The sequence below is a fragment of the Cynocephalus volans genome, chromosome 3 (assembly GCF_027409185.1).
Source record: "Cynocephalus volans isolate mCynVol1 chromosome 3, mCynVol1.pri, whole genome shotgun sequence".
NCBI lineage: Eukaryota > Metazoa > Chordata > Mammalia > Dermoptera > Cynocephalidae > Cynocephalus > Cynocephalus volans.
The window spans coordinates 60,851,577-60,870,973 of record NC_084462.1 but is presented as its reverse complement, the minus strand read 5'-3'; the positions used below and the strand labels follow the sequence as shown (position 1 = coordinate 60,870,973).

The 19,397-nt window shown below is 37.3% G+C and overlaps 1 protein-coding gene across 1 annotated transcript in view; it reads left to right on the top strand.

Annotated features, from left to right (window-relative positions):
- The window catches only part of ARNT2 (aryl hydrocarbon receptor nuclear translocator 2), a 135,628-nt gene that overhangs the window by 80,983 nt on the left and 35,248 nt on the right, over positions 1–19,397 (top strand). Inside the window, exons 8-10 of the mRNA XM_063089501.1 lie at positions 15,072–15,148; positions 16,509–16,643; positions 18,732–18,806. Of these exons, the coding sequence (XP_062945571.1) occupies positions 15,072–15,148; positions 16,509–16,643; positions 18,732–18,806 (287 nt within the window). The remainder of the gene's footprint in view (positions 1–15,071; positions 15,149–16,508; positions 16,644–18,731; positions 18,807–19,397) is intronic.

The window sequence follows — 19,397 nt, the reverse complement described above, 5'->3', positions numbered from 1 at the left end:
TCCAGAGTTACTATAACACTCTTCTCAATCCATACAGACTAATGAATGTTTATTCTGACTAATTAAATCTATACTAAAGCTACATTTTTCCCTTCTCCCTTCATCTAGGCCTCATGGAATCCATCTCAACTCTCAATATATAGGGTGGACCTTGACCTCTTCCTTTGAGGACAAGCAAGTATAGAAAAGTTGCATCAACCAAAAAGTAAGGGATAGATTAGAAATATCATTTATACACAAGGTCAAAAACTCAGAAAACGTGCCATCCACTTGATCCATGTTAAATATATATATATATATGTACCAGAAGACATATTCCAGTTGTCTGAATAAAGAATTTTATGAAGAAATTATGCATAGGAGTGACAGGGGACAATGAGACCAGTAACACTATGTATTCTTAATTATTAAACATAATGCAAATGTTAAAATAAAATTGTTGAAAAACAAAATGTATAGGATAAAAATTAATTTAATAATAATCTAAATCTAAACAGCCCAGATTATTTCAGCCAAAAACTGGAAGGTGGGTGGGAGGGGAGGACATAGAAATAAGCTAAGTTTCTCATCTTTTAAGGAGAGACATTGATGTTAGTAAAGAAATAGAACTTCAATTATTTTTTATATAAAAGTAAAAATAATTATAAGGAAAATAGAATATATAACAAATTACTAGATAAAAAGTAATAAAAATTCACCACTAGCCAGAGAATTAAAAAAGAAAAAAAGGAAGGAGTAATGAAGCATAAAAAATAAAGATCATAAAATCACAAAAAGTAAGACTAAACATGTAGTTAAGTCAATAAATGTGAATGGGTAAATGCCTAAAATATAAACAGAGTCTCTCAAAGGGGATCAAAAAATACTACTGGTGAATTTATAAGAGATAATCTAAGAACAAATTGTCAATTAACTCCTGTCAGGAGTTAAAAATAAATGGATGGGAAGATTGGGCAGCAAAATAAAAACATAGGTTGGAATATTCATATTTCATATTAAGCAAAGTAAATTCAAAACAGAATGTGTTTAATGCAAATAAAAAGATACATTTATATTGTCAAAAAGATAAGTTCACAGTAAAACAGAATAGCCATGAAATTTTGTATACTAACATTTAAATATATGAAGCAAAACTGTTAGAAATGCAAGAAGAAATGACTAAAATCATTTTTGCATTGCACCTTTAATGTGCTTTTTTCAAATTTTGATAAATCAAGTAGTCTAAATATAAATAAGGTATAGAGGGCTATATAGTATGGTCAATAATCTTGATTCCACGTGCATAGAATACATACTTTTATTCAATGTCAAATGTTCATGTAGCCTCTTTAAAATGCATTTTCAAAGCTTCAGTAAATTTCTAACTATAGAACTTGGAAAGACCGCATTCTTTGATCCCAACGCAATAAATCTAGCCATTTATAACAAAAAGTTATATTTTAAAAAGCCAATTATTTCGCTTTTTTTTAAAGTCAATTATTTGGGACAGGAAACTGTCCTAAGTAACTTTTAGTGAAGGATGGAAATCAAAACTCTAATTACAGACTATATTTTAATTAACCATGAGTGGCCTCACTCCATATCAAGGGAATGTGGCCAGAACAATGTTTAGAGGAAAGCTATGGCTTGAAGTGCTTTTATTATTAAATGTGAAAGGTAAGACTTTGATTTATGACCTATTAATTTAACTTATGAAAATCGAAAAAGAATAATAAAATACCATAAGCAAACTAATAAGAAGGAATTAATGAAAAAAATAAAAATGAGAAAAATTAAATTGTAAAAGTATTACGCAATTGATAAATAGTTCTTTGTCAAGAACGGCAAAACTGAAAAATTGGCAAACCTGATCATAATTTTTAAAAAGAATGAAAAAAATATTAAGAATGAAGAGATTTAACAAAGAAAGTTTAAAAGCTTATAAACAAATAGTACACATAACTTAAATTTATATGTATTAAAATCTTTGGGAAGAGAGCTAATTTCTGAGAAACTGTAGCCAAATTTGAATCAATGAATTTTTTTTTTTTTAAATGAGAAAATATCGGGCTGGCCCTGTGGCTCACTCAGGAGAGTGCGGTGCTGGTAGCGCCGAGGCCGCAGGTTCGGATCCTATATGGGGGTGGCCGGTGCACTCACTGGCTGAGTGTGGTGCGGGCAACACCAGGCCAAGGGTTGTGATCCCCTTACCAGTCAAAAAAAAAAAGAGAGAGAGAGAAAATATCAGGGACTGGCTGGTTAGCTCAGTTGGTAACAGCATGGTGTTGATAAAAATGAGAAATTATCAAAGCTAGGCAAGAAATTGAAAAGATGGCAAAGAACTTCTCCCCAAATGGTGCCAGGTCTAGAAGGTTTTATGAGCAAATTTTTTGAACACTTCCAGAGGTGCATAGAAAAAAATAGAAAGCCTACTGCTTTGGGGTTTTTTGTTCATTTGTTTTCTGTTTTTGGTGAGCAAGTAGCACTTTATTTATTTAAAAATATTTAATTGACAAATAAAGATTGTGTATATTGTATAAAGACTATATATTTGAGGTGTACAGTTGATATATGCATACATTGTTATAATGATTATCACAATCAAATTAATTAACATGTCCGTCACCACCCACGCTGTACGTTCTTTGTTTTTTAAAGTTAGCACAACTTTAATACAAAACTTGACAAGAATATGCCAAAAAAGAAAACTATAAACCCAATTTCATTTATAAATATAAAGATACTGAATACAATATTAATGAATCAAATTAATAGTTATAGCTATGCGTATTAATTATAAGAATACTTGTATGGCTTAACATTAGGAAATCTGTTAATGTAATTAATCTAAAAATAAAAACTGTGTCAAAAAATTAATTTGAGGTATTAATTCTTTAAAAAAAAATCTTTGTAAACTAGTAATAGAAATATATTTCCTTAACATAGACAAAACAATACCTGAAAGCAATAATCAATATCTTACACAGAATGGTATAATATTAGAACGGTTCTCATTAAAAGGGAGGAATCTGAGAGGAATGTTCACTATCATTGTTAGTTAACATTGTTTTGGAATTTCTATCTGTATTAGTCCATTTTGTGTTGCTCTAACAGAAATACCTGAGACTGGGTAATTTATAAAGAAGAGAGGTTTATTTGGCTTACGATTCTGGGACAGCTGCATCTGGCATGGGCCTCAGGCTGTTTCTACTCATGGCAGAAAAGTGGCAGGCAGCTGGTGGGTATAAGCAGATCACATGGCGAGAGGAAGCAAGAGAGAGAGAGAGAGAGAAGGTGCCAGGAGAGAGAGAGACACACACAGAGAGAGACAGAGAGAGACAGAGAAAGAGAGAGAGAGAGACAGAGAGAGAAGAGGAGAGGAGAGAGAGAGAAGGTGCCAGGCGCCAGGGTCTTTTTAAGCAATGAGCTCTCGCGGGAACTAATCAAGCAAGAACTCACTCATTAAACCCCCCTCCCCCAGAGAGAGCATTAATCCATTCATGAGGGATCCGCCCCCATGACTCAATCAGTTTCCAACACTGCCACTTGGAGATCAAATTTCTACATGAGTTTTGGAGGGGACAACACATCCAAACTCCATCACTATCCAAGGAAATAAAATAAGAAAAGGAAATAAAACATAATTACTTAAAAGGAAGAAAAGAAAGAAAGGGAAGACAAAATTAACATTAGTTGCAGATGTTATGATTATCTACCTGGAAAACCAAATTTAATCACTTGAAAATCTATTAGAAGTGTGAGTACAAGGCCATTTAGGAAATACTAAAAAAAAAAATCAGCAACAAGTTAGAAAACACAATATGAAACATACCTATATTAAATTACAATGCAAAATACATGCTAATAATATTAGCATAAAATATATAAGGTTACTTAATCTATAAAATGAGGGCTATGATTGATTTGGCTAAGTAGAGAGTCATGCATATTTTTTTATATGAAGGTTTAGTATTATAAAGATATCAGTTCTTTTTAATTTAATCTATAAATTTAATACAATTTCAATAATCATCCCAATGGAAATTCTTTTAAAAGACAAATAATTTCTAAAATTCATATGGACAAATAAATATAAAAATAGCTAATAAAATTTTGATGGACAGAGCATTGGGGAATAATTGCCTTGCTAGATATGATAATATATTTTAAAGCCTAAATAAAGATGTGGTAAGAGAATCTATAAATCAAATTATTGAACAAACATAAAAGACCTAAAGTCGACCCAAGTATCTCTAGAAATGTGATGTGTAATGAAGGAAGTATTTTCAGTTAGTGGGAAAAGGGAAAAAATTAATCAGTATATACTTTGAGGACAGTTTTCATTTGGAAAAACCTGAAGTATAGCATATCAAAAATAAATTTTAGATTTATTAAAGGTAAAAATAAAACTATAAAAGTACTGTATGAAAATAAGTGGATATTTCACATAATCTTAGGGTGCACGTTGTTCTTCTCAAAGAATGACCCCCACATTGCAAAAACCACAGAGTAAAAAGTGGTAGTTTTGATTATCTATACTTCAGTACCACTCCATGTAAAAATAAATAAATAAATAAAACACTTTCAAGAAAACAAACAGAAAAAGCAACTTATATGAGATGCAAATATGTTCTTAATGTATGATGATTGTGTAAAATCTATGAGGAAAACCCCCCAAACAGATCCTTTACACAGCATTAACAGGCTGTCCATAAAAGATGAAATGGAAAACAAATATATGTCCAAGTGAAATCAAAGAAAGGCAAATATAAACAACAATAAAGTGTCATCTATTCTCTGAGCCAGCAGTTTCACTTCTAGGAATTTTATACTAAAGAAATAACTGATATGCTCAAGACTGTGGCTGCAAGGATGCATATAATTGCATTATTTATATGAGTGAAAAACTGGGAAAAACTAAATATATAAATATCAAAGAGAGAGGGTTGAACAAATCATGATACATTGATACAGAGGAAAAATGAAAAAACATAGATGTTTTAACACATTGAGAGATTTTCCCAGTATGTTATAAAGTTTTCAAAGCAGTTTACAAAACATTGTAAGAAAAAAAAAAGTCAAGCGAGACGTATTTTATTACACTTATACACAGTAAAGAGTGTAAAGCATATTAACATAATTAAGGATAATCTTATCCGCTTATCTATAGTTTTTAAATTTGTTCAAAAAGGCTTGGACAGAAATATACCAGAATGTCATCTTTGGTATTTTTTCAATGGGACTTTTGAATGGTTTTTTACCCCCCTCCTTGCCACCTTTCTTTTTTCTTAAATTATTTTTTTATTTACTAGTTTTATTGAGATATAATCTGCATATCATAAAATTCACCCAGTTATACTGTATAATTCAATGGTTTTTAGTATATTCACATGGTTGTGTAACTATCACCACAATTTTAGAATAATTTTGTCACCACCAAAAGAAACTGAGTACCCATTAGCAATCACTTCTTACTTCCCCCCAATTCTAGGCAACAGCTAATCTACTTTCTGTATTTACAGACTTACCTATTCTGGACGTTTCACGTAAATGGACTCGTATGACTTGCGGTGTTTTATGCCTGGCTTCTGTCCCTTAGCATAATGTTGTCAAGTTTCATCCATGTTTGGTCTGTATCAGTGCTTTCTTTTTATTGCTGAATAATGTTCCATTGTACGGATTTGCCACATTCTGTTTATTCATTCATCAAATTTGTGCTCTTTCCACTTTCTACCTATTGTGGATAATACTACTATGAATATTCATGTACAAGTTTTTGTGTGGCATACAGGTTTATTTCTCTTGGATGTGTACCCAGGAGTGAAGTTTCTGGGTCATGTAGTAGCACCGTGTTTAACCTCATGAGGAACTGCAGGCTGTGTCCTGAAGCAGCTGCACCATTTGACATTCCCACCAGCAGTGTATGAGGCTTTCAGTTTCTCCACATCTTCACCAACACTTGTCATTGTGGTTTTTAAAATTATTATTATTGGGGGCTGGATAGTTAGTTCAGTTGGTTAGAGCATGGTGTTATAATATAAAGGTCAAGGGATCAGATCCCCTTACTGGCCAGCTGCCAAAAAAAAAATTAAAATTAAATAAAACGTGTGTGGATGTGTATTTATTAAAACAAGCTTTTAAAACAATTATTATAGCCATCCTAATGGATGTGAAGTGGTAGCTCACTGTGGTTTTGATTTGCTTTTTTTTTTGATGTCGAGCATCTTTTCATGCACTTATTAGTCATTTGTATATCTTCCTTGGGGTGACATTCAGATCCTTCACCCATTTTTAATAGGGGATTGTTGTCTTTTTATTGTTGAGTAGTAAGAGTTAAAATCATTTTTAGAGATCATGTACGCTTGGAAAATAGAGAGTAATATAAATATCCAGATGACAGCATGGAGATTGCACAGTACAATCTTGTCACAGAGGCATTTTGTCACAAGTAACATGTGAGAGCTTGATTCTAAATTCTTTCTACCTGCTAGTGCTGGAGCTTTTCTCTGCCTTCCTACAGCCATCCACCCCTACCTCAAGACCCTGGTCACCTGAGTGGTGATGGCCACTGGTTCACTGGCAGTCGAATCTCTACCGCTGCTTTTGGGGGTTAATGTCAGGGCCGCCTTTACAAATGTTTGGCCCTCCGGCTTAGATGCCATCCCTTCACTGGGGAAGCTGAGCCTCGTGTCCTGAGGAGAACCATCAAACTTAGGCACATAAAGAACTCATTCTTTTAAAGAAGTTTGGGTTTACTGAAGGTTTTCTGGAAATTTTACAAACACACACTTGCATCTCATTTACAACTACAGCTCACATCAAGGCTCAAACTATTTATTCAATAAGCTGCAACTCTTCCACTACATTTCTGCAAAGCCAAGTAATTTTTTAAAACACTATTCTACTTGTTAGAATGGCTGATTAAAATACATTCTTACAAAAGAACCCATTTATATGCTTAAAGGACTGGTGTCTCAGGGCCCCCATAAAGTCTCTTCCTCTGAATTTCTAGACTGATGCACCTTCTAATTGGGATTTATTTTATTGTATTGATTGGCATAAGACCACCACCATGTTATTGTACTCTCAGACTCTGTGGGTTAGTAATTCAGACAGGGTGAGTAAGGATGGCTTGTTTCTGCTCCACAATGTCTGTAGCCACTTATCTAGAAGTCACATAGTATCACTGTCACTGTATTTTATTACTCAAACTAGTCACAAGGGAATCTACTTCAACTCGATGGAAGGAGTATAAAGAGAATTTGTGGGTATTTTTTAAAATCTGCAAAAGTTCTCAATCAATACTTGTTGGATGAAGAATTAACAAACTGGATTGGGATATCTCTAGGTAAACGGTCTCAAGTTTTAGCTAGTGAGAGCTTAATACTGAAAGATCCCTCCAAAGGACAGAACTGAGAAAAGCATGGTTTTCTTTGTGTCAGCTGGGTTAGAATTCTTCAAGCTGCCCTCTCTGCTTCCATTTCTGGCCTATGGTATTGCATCCTGATCCCTGAGTATGGCAAAAGTACATTTGTGTCCTCTGCCTTCATATATAGTCCACAAATATACCTGTTTATCAGCAATTGGGAAGTGAGGTCGGAGAAGTGAGAAGGACACTTAACGTTCAGACCTCAGGCTGGGTGCTCCCCACGCATCTTCTCATTCAGTCCTCGCAGCACCCATGAGGTGAGCGTTCTCATACTGTTTCTTATGTAAGGTAACGGAGGGTCAGAGAGATTGGATCACTTTAACAGGAGCCTCTGCTGCCCACCCCACGTCCACGTGACCCAACTCTGATGTCAGCCACAGCTGCAGTGGACAGTTCTGTATGAGTTCAGACTCACCTCAAGCTGATGGCATCCCACATCAAAATGTGGTATCTTTTCACTTTTTATTTTGTATCAAAGATTTATACTTTGTATCAAATTCAGAAATTATGCAGCCATTATTTCTTCAAATATTTTTTCTGTTCCCCTTCTCTCCTCCTTCAGAGACTCCAACTGCACATATATTAGACCACTTGAAGTTTCCCATAACTCTGTTTTTTATTTTATTTATTTATTTGTTTGTTTCTTTGTTTATGTTGTAGGCAATCTGCTTTACTCAGCCTATGTTTTTTATTTTAGATTACTTTTATTGCTATGTCTTCAAGTACACTAATCTTTTCTTCTGCCATGTCTAATATGCCTTAATACCATCTAGTCCATTATTACCTCAGACATTGTAGTTTTCATCTCTAAAAGTTTGATTTAGTTCTTTGTGTGTCTTCCATGGCTCCCTTTAACTGTATGAATATATGGAATACAGTTATAATAATGGCTTTAATGTGTTTATTTTCAAGTCTAAAAATCTGTCAGTTCTGAGTCAGGTTTTAGCTGGTTGATTTTTTTTTTTTTTTCCTCATGGGTTGCATGTTCCTACTTTATTGCATACCCAGTAATTTTTAATTTGCTGCCAGGCATTGTGAAATTTAAATTGTTGGATTGGAAACTCTCTTAAGAGTTGGGGCAGTCATAGGGCTTATCTTACTTGTTCCCCATCTCTCGGGGGTTGCTGTTCTTCACTGCCTGATATCTAGTGTCTTTAAACCATTGTTTCTTGTATTTCGATTTTATTTTTCTTAAGGTTGTTTCTGACAAGAAAGTAAATCTGATCTCTGTTATTTTATCTTGGCTAGAAGAATAATTCCACTGTGATTTAAAAAAAAAAAAAAAGCTAAGTAAGAGGCACTGTGGTTATAGAGAGCTGCCAGCATAATGCACACCTTGCTTCCGAATGCACTTCCTTTGGTGCCGGTAAGCCAGACTCCCTAGTCTGCAGAACAGAGGAAGTGAATGGCCTCTGTAAGGATCACACCTAATGTATTGTGAGCACTACATTTTAGGGGAATTCAGGCAATTTGAAACATATGCATAAAAGTGACAGGGATATAAGGAGACTTCAACCATTTTTGTAGGAAGAACAGCTTAAATGACACAAAGATGTTTGGCCTAGAAAGGAAAAGACTCAGGAACACAATTAGACTCTTTGCTTGTCTGAAGGACTAGGCAGCAGAAGAGTGTGTGACCCCAAGGCAAGTCTGAGAACAACAGATGAAATCTTCAAGGAGACAATAGACTGAGTTGTTTGGGGATATAGTGACCACCCCACCACCATTTCAAGCAGAAACGAATGACCATGGGATTCAAGCATCACAGGGGGCTTGGACTCAGTGTCCTCTAAGGGCACTTCCTACCCTGAAATGCCATTGCTATGTGGAATGCCATCTTCTTCCATCTCAGACCTGGGAGCAGTACCCTTGTCCACCTACTGGCAGGAGAATACCTTCTTCCTTATTGCTTAGCCGTCCTGCTGTCAGTTCCATGCTTTCAGAGCCAGCTCTTGTCAGCTGTGCGTGCTGCTGCCCAGCCAGGCTCAACATTCTAGAATCAGCTGGTTCCCCTGAAAAAATGGTTATTTAAATTCCTGAGGAGCAGGAAACTGAACGTTGATAAAGGCCCTGTGTGCTGCTTATGTGAGTCCTGACTGGCATTCGGTGTTTGGAGGAACTGTAGGTAATTTGGCATGGTTGAGTGTCATGAAGAGCCACATGTGCTGTGCTGAAGACTTTTGACTTCATTGTGGAGGCAACAGGAAGTTCTGTTCATTTCCTGCAGAAGCATGGCACAGCCAGCTTCCAGTGGAGATATGAATAACAGGATGGAGAGGAGCAGATGGATTAGAGAGACGTTGTAAAGTTGAAGCAGCCAGGTTTGGTGACCATGAACACGTAAATGCTGAGAAGGAAGGGAGGAGGAGGATGCTGACGTTCTAACCTGAGATAGTGAGTCACTAGTACAGAACAGAAAACAGCCTAGAGACGTAAGCAAAATAGAACTGTAGGATAGATGTTCATGACTCATATCAATCAGATCAATCAGTCAGAGGTTAGGGGACCAGAGCTGGAAAATGAACAGAAACCTAGGTAACTTCAGCAGGCCAAAGGAGCACGGAGCCCAGAGACTATTTATCGCTAGCAACAGCCTGGCCAAGACACTGAGCTCTGCTCTGCTGATGAATTCTAACCATCTCTTCCTCCTGGAAGGTTGGAAAGAGGTAAAATCTGGCTTGTTTGATTTCCAGACTAGAAGCTGGGATATGGTCTTCCACCAAAATCCTTCACAAAGGGAGATCCTTTCCAAATAGGACATGGATTTGGCTGCTGGTCAACTGAAATAAGTGACAGATGCTACCACAAGTATTGATTGTGATGCTTCTAGTAGGAGCTGGAATGTATACCAGTAAGTGATTGAGTTTTGCTGCGTCTAACAGAAAACTCAAATATCAGTCTATAAACAAATTAATTTTATGTGTTTTCCTCTCAGACAGAAATTCCAAGGGTAGGTAGGCAGTCCAGAGTTAGTACAGTGACTGTGACATAACTAGGGACTCATCACCCTGGCTTTCTACTCCACCATCTTTATTGTGTGGCCCTGGCTTTCCTGATGGCTGCTGGAACTCTTCCATCATGTCTGCGTGTCACGTGCAAGAGAAGGAACATTCCTGAAAGCCCCACTTGGTGACTTCTGCATACATCTGTCAGGCCACAGCTGTGTCACTTGGCCACCTCTAACTCTAACACAGTAGGCACATTGCCACTGAATAAATCAGGGTTCTTTTAGCATGGAATATGGAGAGAACATATATGAGGTAGGTCACTAGCAGTCTTTTCCACAGGCGAGTAGAAAAAGGAATGGGTTTTGGTAGGAAGATTTGGGCATGATTGAGTTTGAAGGACCTGTGAGACTGAGGTAGATATTTTTAGCAGGCAAGTGGAGTCAGGGTCTGGAACTGCAGAGGAAAATCTAGACTAGAAACATAGTGTTGGGTTTCATTAATGTATGGTTAGAGGCAGTGGGAAAAGGATTAAAAATAGATGCAGGTGGAAGACTTAACTCTGGGGAACGGCCACACATAAAACAGCAGTTCTGAGTGTGTTTTGTTGGCCTTGGAATCCCTGAGATGGTTTCAGAAACACGTGAAGTTAAAACTATTTTCATAACAACACTAAGATGTTAATTGCTTTGTTCGCCATGTCGGCATTTGCACTGATGGAGTAAAAACTTGCTGGTGTAAAAACTTGCTGGAAATAGGTGGGTAAAAATTGCTGGAGCTGTAGAATGAATCAAGGCAGTGTTACCAAACTGTCTTCATAGTCATTGTATTCTTTATCACTACCTACTTGCAATTAAAAAAAAAAAAACTTTAAATGCTGGATTTACTTAAGAATGTCCTTGAAGAGACAGTAAAAATTATGAATTGTATTAAACCCTGAAATGGGAAGCATGCATAAAGCAACTCCTGCCGTGTACCAAAGCACAGTGATTGTGTTTTCTGCAGTTGTTTGGGTTATGAGCTGAACTAGCTGCTTTTTTTATTAAACACTATTTTCATTAGAAAGAATGACTATCAAACAGACTATAGCTATTCAGAGTTTTCTAATGAAAATTTGAATTTTGGGAAGTTTGTATCCACCACCGTAATCTTGACCAGTATGTAGAGATGTTTCTGATGAGATACCTGGTGTTATTAACAAGGATGATTTTTTTCATATTGTGTAATGTAGTGTGTCAACATTTAGAAGATCTGTATGATACTGTGAACAAATATTTTGCAAATGATCAATACATGAGGTATAAAATCATCTATGAGTAAAAGATTCATCCAAAGTGTTAGACAGACCAATCTATTTTAATATGATGGGATGAAAAATTCATTGATATAGTTTTGGATTTTATATTGCAATAAACCTTTAAGTCGACTACCACTTGTGAAGATTTGGAAAAATGCTAAAGAAGAATATTCACAATATTCTGAAAAGCTTCTCCCTTTTCTTTTGAAGAAATATGTGAGGCCATATTTTTGCATACGCGTCAGCTAAAACAACATATTGTAACAGATTAAGTACAGCAGGTATTAGAATGTAGCTGTCCAATATTAAGTAGGCACTAAAGAGATTTGCAAAAATGCTAAACAATAATTGAAGGATAATTTCTTAACATGATTTATGTGTGTGTGTTATATGTTAGTCCAAAAGATGGTATCTTATTTAGTGAAGGAACCCTTGAGATATTTGCACTAAGACAGAAACAAGGTAAGAATGCCCACTAACTCTACTGCTATTCAATATTGTAATAGAGATATTAATCCATACAATTAAGAGAAATCAGAGGCAAAAAGTATGTGAAAAAGAAGGAAAACTGTCTCTGTTTTCAGATTGCAAATTAATGATAAAACTAACTGAAACAATAATTCAGTGAAGTATCACTATACAATGTTACTATACAAAAATCAATAGCCTTCACATACATAAATGATAAACAGAGGGTATAGTAGTAGAGAAAACCCCATTTACAGTAGCAACAAAGAAGATGAAATACTTAAGAATAATTTTTGTGTGTGTGTGTGTGTCTGGCCTGTATAGGGATCGAACCCTAGACCTTGGAGTTATCAGCACCACCATGCTCTAATCAACTGAGCTAACCGGCCAGCCCTTTAAGAATAATTTTAATAAGTATTAAAAGTACAAGTATATATGAGGAAAATTTTATAACACACCTGAAAAACACAAAAGTAAGCTAAACAAATGGGAAAGCAACCCTTGTTCTTGGTCAGGACAACTAGACATTATATACATGTCAGTTCTCCTGAAGTCAATTTACAAATTCAATGCAACCCTAATAAAAATATTATCAAACTATTTTATGGAGTTAGACAAGTTAATACTAAAGTTTGTGTGGGAAAACAAACCTTTAAGATAGTCAAGAAAATGCTGAAAATAAAAAACCTACAAGAGAGGAAGAGTCCTGCTAGACATTAAAACATACAATAAAGCCTCTGTAATTAAAATGGTGTGGTACTGGTGCATAGGCAGTTGGCCAGTGGAAGAGAAGAGAAAGATCAAAATTAGGACTTTATCATTTGATAAAGGTGACATCTCAAATCACAGCATTTTAAATAAATGTTTGTGGGGCAACTGGATAGTCATTTAGAAAAAGATTAAATTAGATTCATATCTCACACCCTACACAAGAATAACTCTGAATAGGTCAGGGATCTAAATGTAAAAAATGAAACCATAAAAGTAGCAGAGGAAAACAAGGGTGAATTTCTCTTTAACCTTTGTGTGGGAAATGGCTTTCTAACTATGACAGACCCCAGAGGTAATAAAATAAAAGGCTGATGAATGTCACTACATAAAAATTTTTAAAAATTTAAATCACCGTAAGCAAAGCCAAAAGATGGAACCACCTGGAAGAACATACAACATAGACCACAAAGGCTTAATATCCCTAATATAGAGAGAACTCTTTAAAATTGAGTCAAAAGACCAAAATCCCAATAGAAAACTGGGGAAGAGATATGAGCAGACAATTCGCTGAAACACAAGATGTAAAAATGATCCTCAAACATATAAAATAATGTTCAAACTCGCTCATAATTAGAGAAATGAAAATAGAGACAACATTAAAATATCATTTGTCACCTGCCAGACTGACAAAAATTAAATAATGTGACAACACATGCTGTTGGCCAAGACTGTGGGGAAACAGGCCTCCCATACGTTGCTGTGGGAACACAAATTGGTGCAACCCTTCTGGAGGGAAATTTGGCAGAACAAAACCACACATGTGCTTACTTTTTGACCCAGCAATCCCACGTCTAGGAATCTGCCCTGAAGATACACCACCAATGATAGGAGAATACATATGCACAAGGTTATTATTGCAACATTGTTTCTAATTGCGAAATATTGGAAACACCTAAATGTTCACACATGCAAGAGTGGTTGAATAAACCATGGCACGTTGACGCAATGAGGCGCTATGCAGTTCTAAAAGAGAATTGAGGAAGAGTTCTATGAATGAATATGGAGTGAATTGCAGGACATACTGTTAAGTGCAATAAGCAAAGCCCAAAAGAGTATCTACAGTACATTGCTCTTCATAGAACAAAGAAAAGGATATAGGAAAATACACATGTATCTTGTGTGTGCAAAAGAAATTCAGCAAGGATAAACCAGAAACTAAAGGGATTGGTTTCCTACTGGAGGTGGATGGGGCAGAAATGGAAAGAAGAGGGGAGGGTGTAGTGGGGATGAGGAAGGAGTGACATTTCTCTGGCTCTTAGGACCACAGTGATGCTCTATCTAAAAGCCCTTCAAAGTCTACAGTGATGGGTTGCCACTGTTCTTGTGTGACTCTATCCCTGTGAACCTCCAGTCTGACTTAGTGTGGAAGTATTTATGTTAAGTGTTATGCAGTGTAAAAGGAAATTTTCTGCTTAACAGCACTTGCCCAGGAGGAATCAAAACAGAAAGCTTGTTTTCACTACAACAGTTCTAACCAGCTACAGATATTCAAGAAGCTTGCACCTGGAGGGACCCCGGATGCCATACCCTTACTGGGCCAAACAGAAGACTTTTTTCTGACTAATGAACAATTAGGGTTATTTTAACCAATTCCTTCCTATTTGGAGTACTGGTTTTCAGAGCTTAATTGGCATAACCATCACCAATTTCTCCTTCCTAGCCCTTGAAAACCCCTGAATGTCCCCACAACAGGGAAACACTGATTGTGTTCTCTTGCTTGGCAAGTGAGTAACTTCTGCTTTGGCGGGTTTTATTTGCTTATTTTTGTTTTTCCTTTTGTTTCTGATGGTCTTGGTTTGATTCTTTGTCAACAGATAAGTGAAATATTTACATACCCTGAAAGACCCATATAGGCTTCTTACTGAAATTTCTTTCCTAACTAAATGTTTTGGCCAACTTGTGCAAATGTATAGGTGAATTATTTCCTTTTCACCTTCCTTAATTTCCTTTGCATCTCCTACAGATGTGGATGATAATGTACCATGAAATTACCAAAAGACACCAGGTACAGAGAGGAGCAGCAAATGAGTGAGGGGCTAGTTAATTCATTGGCTTGCTTCCCAACACTGACCGGCCAACAGTGGATCTGTGTTTTTGATTGCATAAGTAAAATCATGGACATTTTCCCACCTTTTCCATTCATCTTGGGCATGTTGTTGATGACTGGCTCTTCCCATTTCAGGAATGACTATACCTGAAGAAGATGCTGATGTAGGACAAGGCAGTAAATATTGCCTTGTGGCAATCGGGAGACTCCAGGTAAAAACTCATAGCCTTTTTAATCTCAGATCAGGGATTATTGTTGGAAAGAGCAAGAGACTATAGTTGTGGATGCCTGTTCTGATCTTTCATGAACTCAGTAGTTGGTGGGTTCTGTGTCTCCCTCTGTGGGACAAGGCTAAGGTCAAATCTAGGAGAAGACAAGGGGACTGTGAACTATAAGCAACAGAATTCTGGCTGCATTGAGGGGTTGCACTGGTCCAACCCCCCCCCCCCCCCGTGCTTGTGCCAGTTATGCAAAGTCGAGTTCTGCTCACATCACACCTTGAATGCTTCCCCAGGGTCTACAGGATAACGTGTAAACTCATCGTTACAATCGCATCTCCTTCCCTTCTCACCACATCCTATTCCCAGACCACATGGTTGTCCTTTCCGTAAACCCACCGCGCACTTCCCCACCCCTGTGGGTGTTCGTGGTCTGTTTCTTCTGTCTTGTATTTCCCTGTTCTTCTTTCAGAATTCCTTCTCTTCCTGTGTGCTTCCTACCTACTCACCCTTCAAGACCCAGATAAAATGACTTCCCAGTCTCCTCAGTCCAAATTCATCATCACTCCTCCCTGCTCTCACAGCACTGAGTCCTCCCCACTGTCATTCTCTCACTGTCTGTTTCAGTACAGTCAGCTGAGCACCTGCTCGTTCCCTGCAAGCTCCTCAAGGGTGGGAGATGGGTCCTTTTTGTCTTGTGAAAATTAAATATGCACAATGCCTGGCACGCCATAACCACTCAATCAACTGGACTGTTTGTTCTCCGGTGACAGAGGGTCTTCTCCATACTGGTGAGGGGAGACATGATAGACATGTTCAGAGGACATTCATCTTTCATGTCCCTGCTTTCCTAGGTCTGACCATTTTCAGACAAACGAATAAGCAGTTTCATTCACATATAAAAGCACTGGGTCCTCCTCGCAGATAGGTGAAGAAAGAATATTTGGGTAAATTTGGTCCACAAATGTATACTTTCCACTAATTTTATCCAGTTCCTTAGGCCCACTTGCCATCCTTAATAAAGGGAAGGCAGGAGAAGGGAAGAGTGTTAACATTTTTTGAGCACCAACTACGTGCCAGGCCTTGTGCTGAGGTTTAACATGCAGTGTCTCTTTTGAACCTCACAATCACCCTGTGAGATTATAGGTTTCGTTATTCCTATTGGCTGGTAAGGAAACTGAAGCCCTGAAATAAAGAAAGTGCCCCACGGTTACAGTTAGAGACATGGTGGGGGATACTGAATACTTTAGACTCATTGTACTAATCTCATGGAAGGATGTGCGAAATTAAATCGACATGGATTATTCCTACCGTCTCTGTCAACACCACCTCACCAGGATTTTCCCCATTCAAGGTGACCAGCTCTCCCGTGTGCATGGACATGAATGGGATGTCGGTGCCCACAGAGTTTTTATCCCGGCATAACCCTGATGGAATCATCACATTTGTGGATCCAAGATGTATCAGTGTGATTGGCTACCAACCCCAGGTCAGTAAATAGTTTTGAGCTCATGGCAGTTGCCTAGAGATTGAACTTTCCTTAAAACATACTTGTCTCATTTGTTCAAGATACCACACCATGACAGTGTAGGGAAGCAGAATAAGGATCCATGTGCCCTGCCTGGTGGGAGTGGTATCCTCCCAAAGCAAGGAAGGACATGGCAAACAACTCCTCCTCTTAAAATTAACTTTTCATTCTTTGCCCTGGCCTTTCTTTTCTCTAGCTGATTTTTCACAAACTAGAGTTAAGATGGTCTGCTAAAAAGGAGCTCTCTGATAAATTAATTTTTATTACAAAGCTTATTAAGTGAAAGACTCTACAAAGTCTTGTAAAGATACCCACTTAATTCTGCCTAGCCTCTTGTTTCTCAGCTGTGTTTGGAAACCCTTTTTACAGGGGTAACATTTTCAGGTTTTTGTTCTACGGCTGGCCAGTTAGGTTAGCTCAGTTGGTTAGAGCGTGGTGTTCAGTGTTGATAACACCAAGATCAAGATCAATAGTGCAGATCCCCACACTGGCCAGCTGCTGAAAAAAAAAGGACTGTGCTAAAAAATAAAAAAGTCAGTGTCATGAGAAACACAAAAAGGCAGGAGTGGTTGTCCCAAATTAAGATAAACCAAAGAGATAAAACAACAATATGCAAAGTGAGAGCTTTAACTGTGTCCTGAGCCTGAAAACATATAACTAGAAAAGACATTTGTGAGACCACTGAAATGTTAATATGCAAATATTGGGTGATTTTATCAAATAACTATTGATTCTCTTGAGTACAGCATGGTATGTTGTGTTTTGTAAGATAACATATTTCCATGAGATACATGCTAAGATACTTTGGGGAGAAGTGTCAAGGTGTCTGCAACTTACTTTTAAATGGTTCAGCAAGAAATTGTTAATATATATATGCATATGTGTGTAGTATTCATGTGTATATATATGAAGAAAGAAAATGCAAATATGGCAAAATACTGGCAATCATTGAGTCTGTGTGAAGAATATATAATTGTTTACTGTACTATCCTTGCAACTTTTCTATACATTTAAATTTCTTTCAAAATAAAAGCATTTTTTTTAAAAAGTTGAAAGAGATCTCTGTTCTGAAGAACAAAGTTTGGCATATGTTGACATGAATATGTATTTTAATTACATGTATATTTTAGAACTAGAAACATTTGAAACCGGGAATATTGGAACCCTTCACATAATTCTGCATCTCTAGATTCATGCAAACTTTCAGATTCTTGGACAGAATAAAGAGGAAAGTTGGTTTGTTTTTAAATTCACCATTGCTTCTCAGGCAATATATTTCCAGCCAAATCCATTCATCCACTGGCACCTTCCATGAGCATCTGGATGCTTCTTGGCATGCAGATGAGACTTCCCCTCCATTGTCATAGTCAGCTCACACTTAGGTCCTTTGCTAATTTGGGTTCTGACCAATGAGTTCGTTTAAGTCTTTTGCTGTTTAAGGCACTTCCAACTGGACCACTTTCTTATGATACAAATGAAGTTGGTTTTTGACAGTTTATCTTCTTTGGTCTGTTTTGTTGTGAAAAACACTTTTGTTTTGGGTTAATATTAGGTCCTTTGAATAAAACATAGACTAGTAATTAAACAGGCTTTTAACAAGTACAGTTACTTTATGGTAACCTCATTTCTGCAGCCACAAGAGAGCTACAGTTTCCACATTTAAACAATTTCAGTTTTCATAGGCAACACATCTGTCCTTGTGCTATCATTTTGCTCTCTTTTTATGTTTATTAAAATATGTTTATTACAGTTTGCCTCTCCAAGGCAAACAAAAAATAAAATTGCATTCTGAAGCTGCTTATCTAATGCCTTAGAAATTGGTATTGAGCATGCCAAAGGAACTTAGGATGGATACCAGGAAGCCAGCTCCATGGTGGCTCCCAGGGAAAATTTGCATCCATGTTTTTTTAATCTGTTGTGGGGCAGGCTAAAGGAGATGGGCTGAAAGAGATGTAATTGAACACTGTTATCTAACAGTGAGTATATAAATAATTAGAAATGGAATTTGGGATTATTAAATTTGGGATTATCATTTTCTCTTTTATTTAGGATCTTCTGGGAAAGGACATTTTGGAATTCTGCCACCCTGAGGATCAGAGCCATCTGCGTGAGAGCTTCCAGCAGGTACTGCCGACACCTGCTTACAGCCAATACATAGCCTGGGTACATGTGACTGTGGCTGGCAGGACAGCAGTCCTACTGTGTGCCAAGCAGGCTATAAAATTCTACCTGAGACATCAGTCAGGGTAGGAGCTCACAGTCTAGTGGAGGAAGGAATCACTGTAACAGAAGAGCTCTAAGGATCATGCAGAAAATGTTGCAGAGAACAGAGGATGGAGAGGCCAAATCTGTGGGGAAGAGGCAGGAACGTCTCCCAGGGGAGGGAACAATTGGGATGGATCTTAAAGGGTGAGCACAGAAGAAATGAGAGAACATTCCAGACCGAGGGGCAGCATCAGGGATGCAAAAGAATATGGCCTATTGGGAGAGGCATAAACAGTTCCTTGGGGCTGGAGTGACACCAGCCGACTTGTAAGGAGGAGGTGGGCAGTGGTAAAAAATGAGCTTGGTGAGACCAAATTATGGAAAACCTCATATACCATGCTAAGGAATTTAAATTCCCTCCTCAGTCATTTAAAAGTGCCTTCTTCCATAAGCTGTGATGCCCCAGGGCTCTGTCCTTCATCTGCCTTCTGTTCTTTTCTCTCTCTAGTG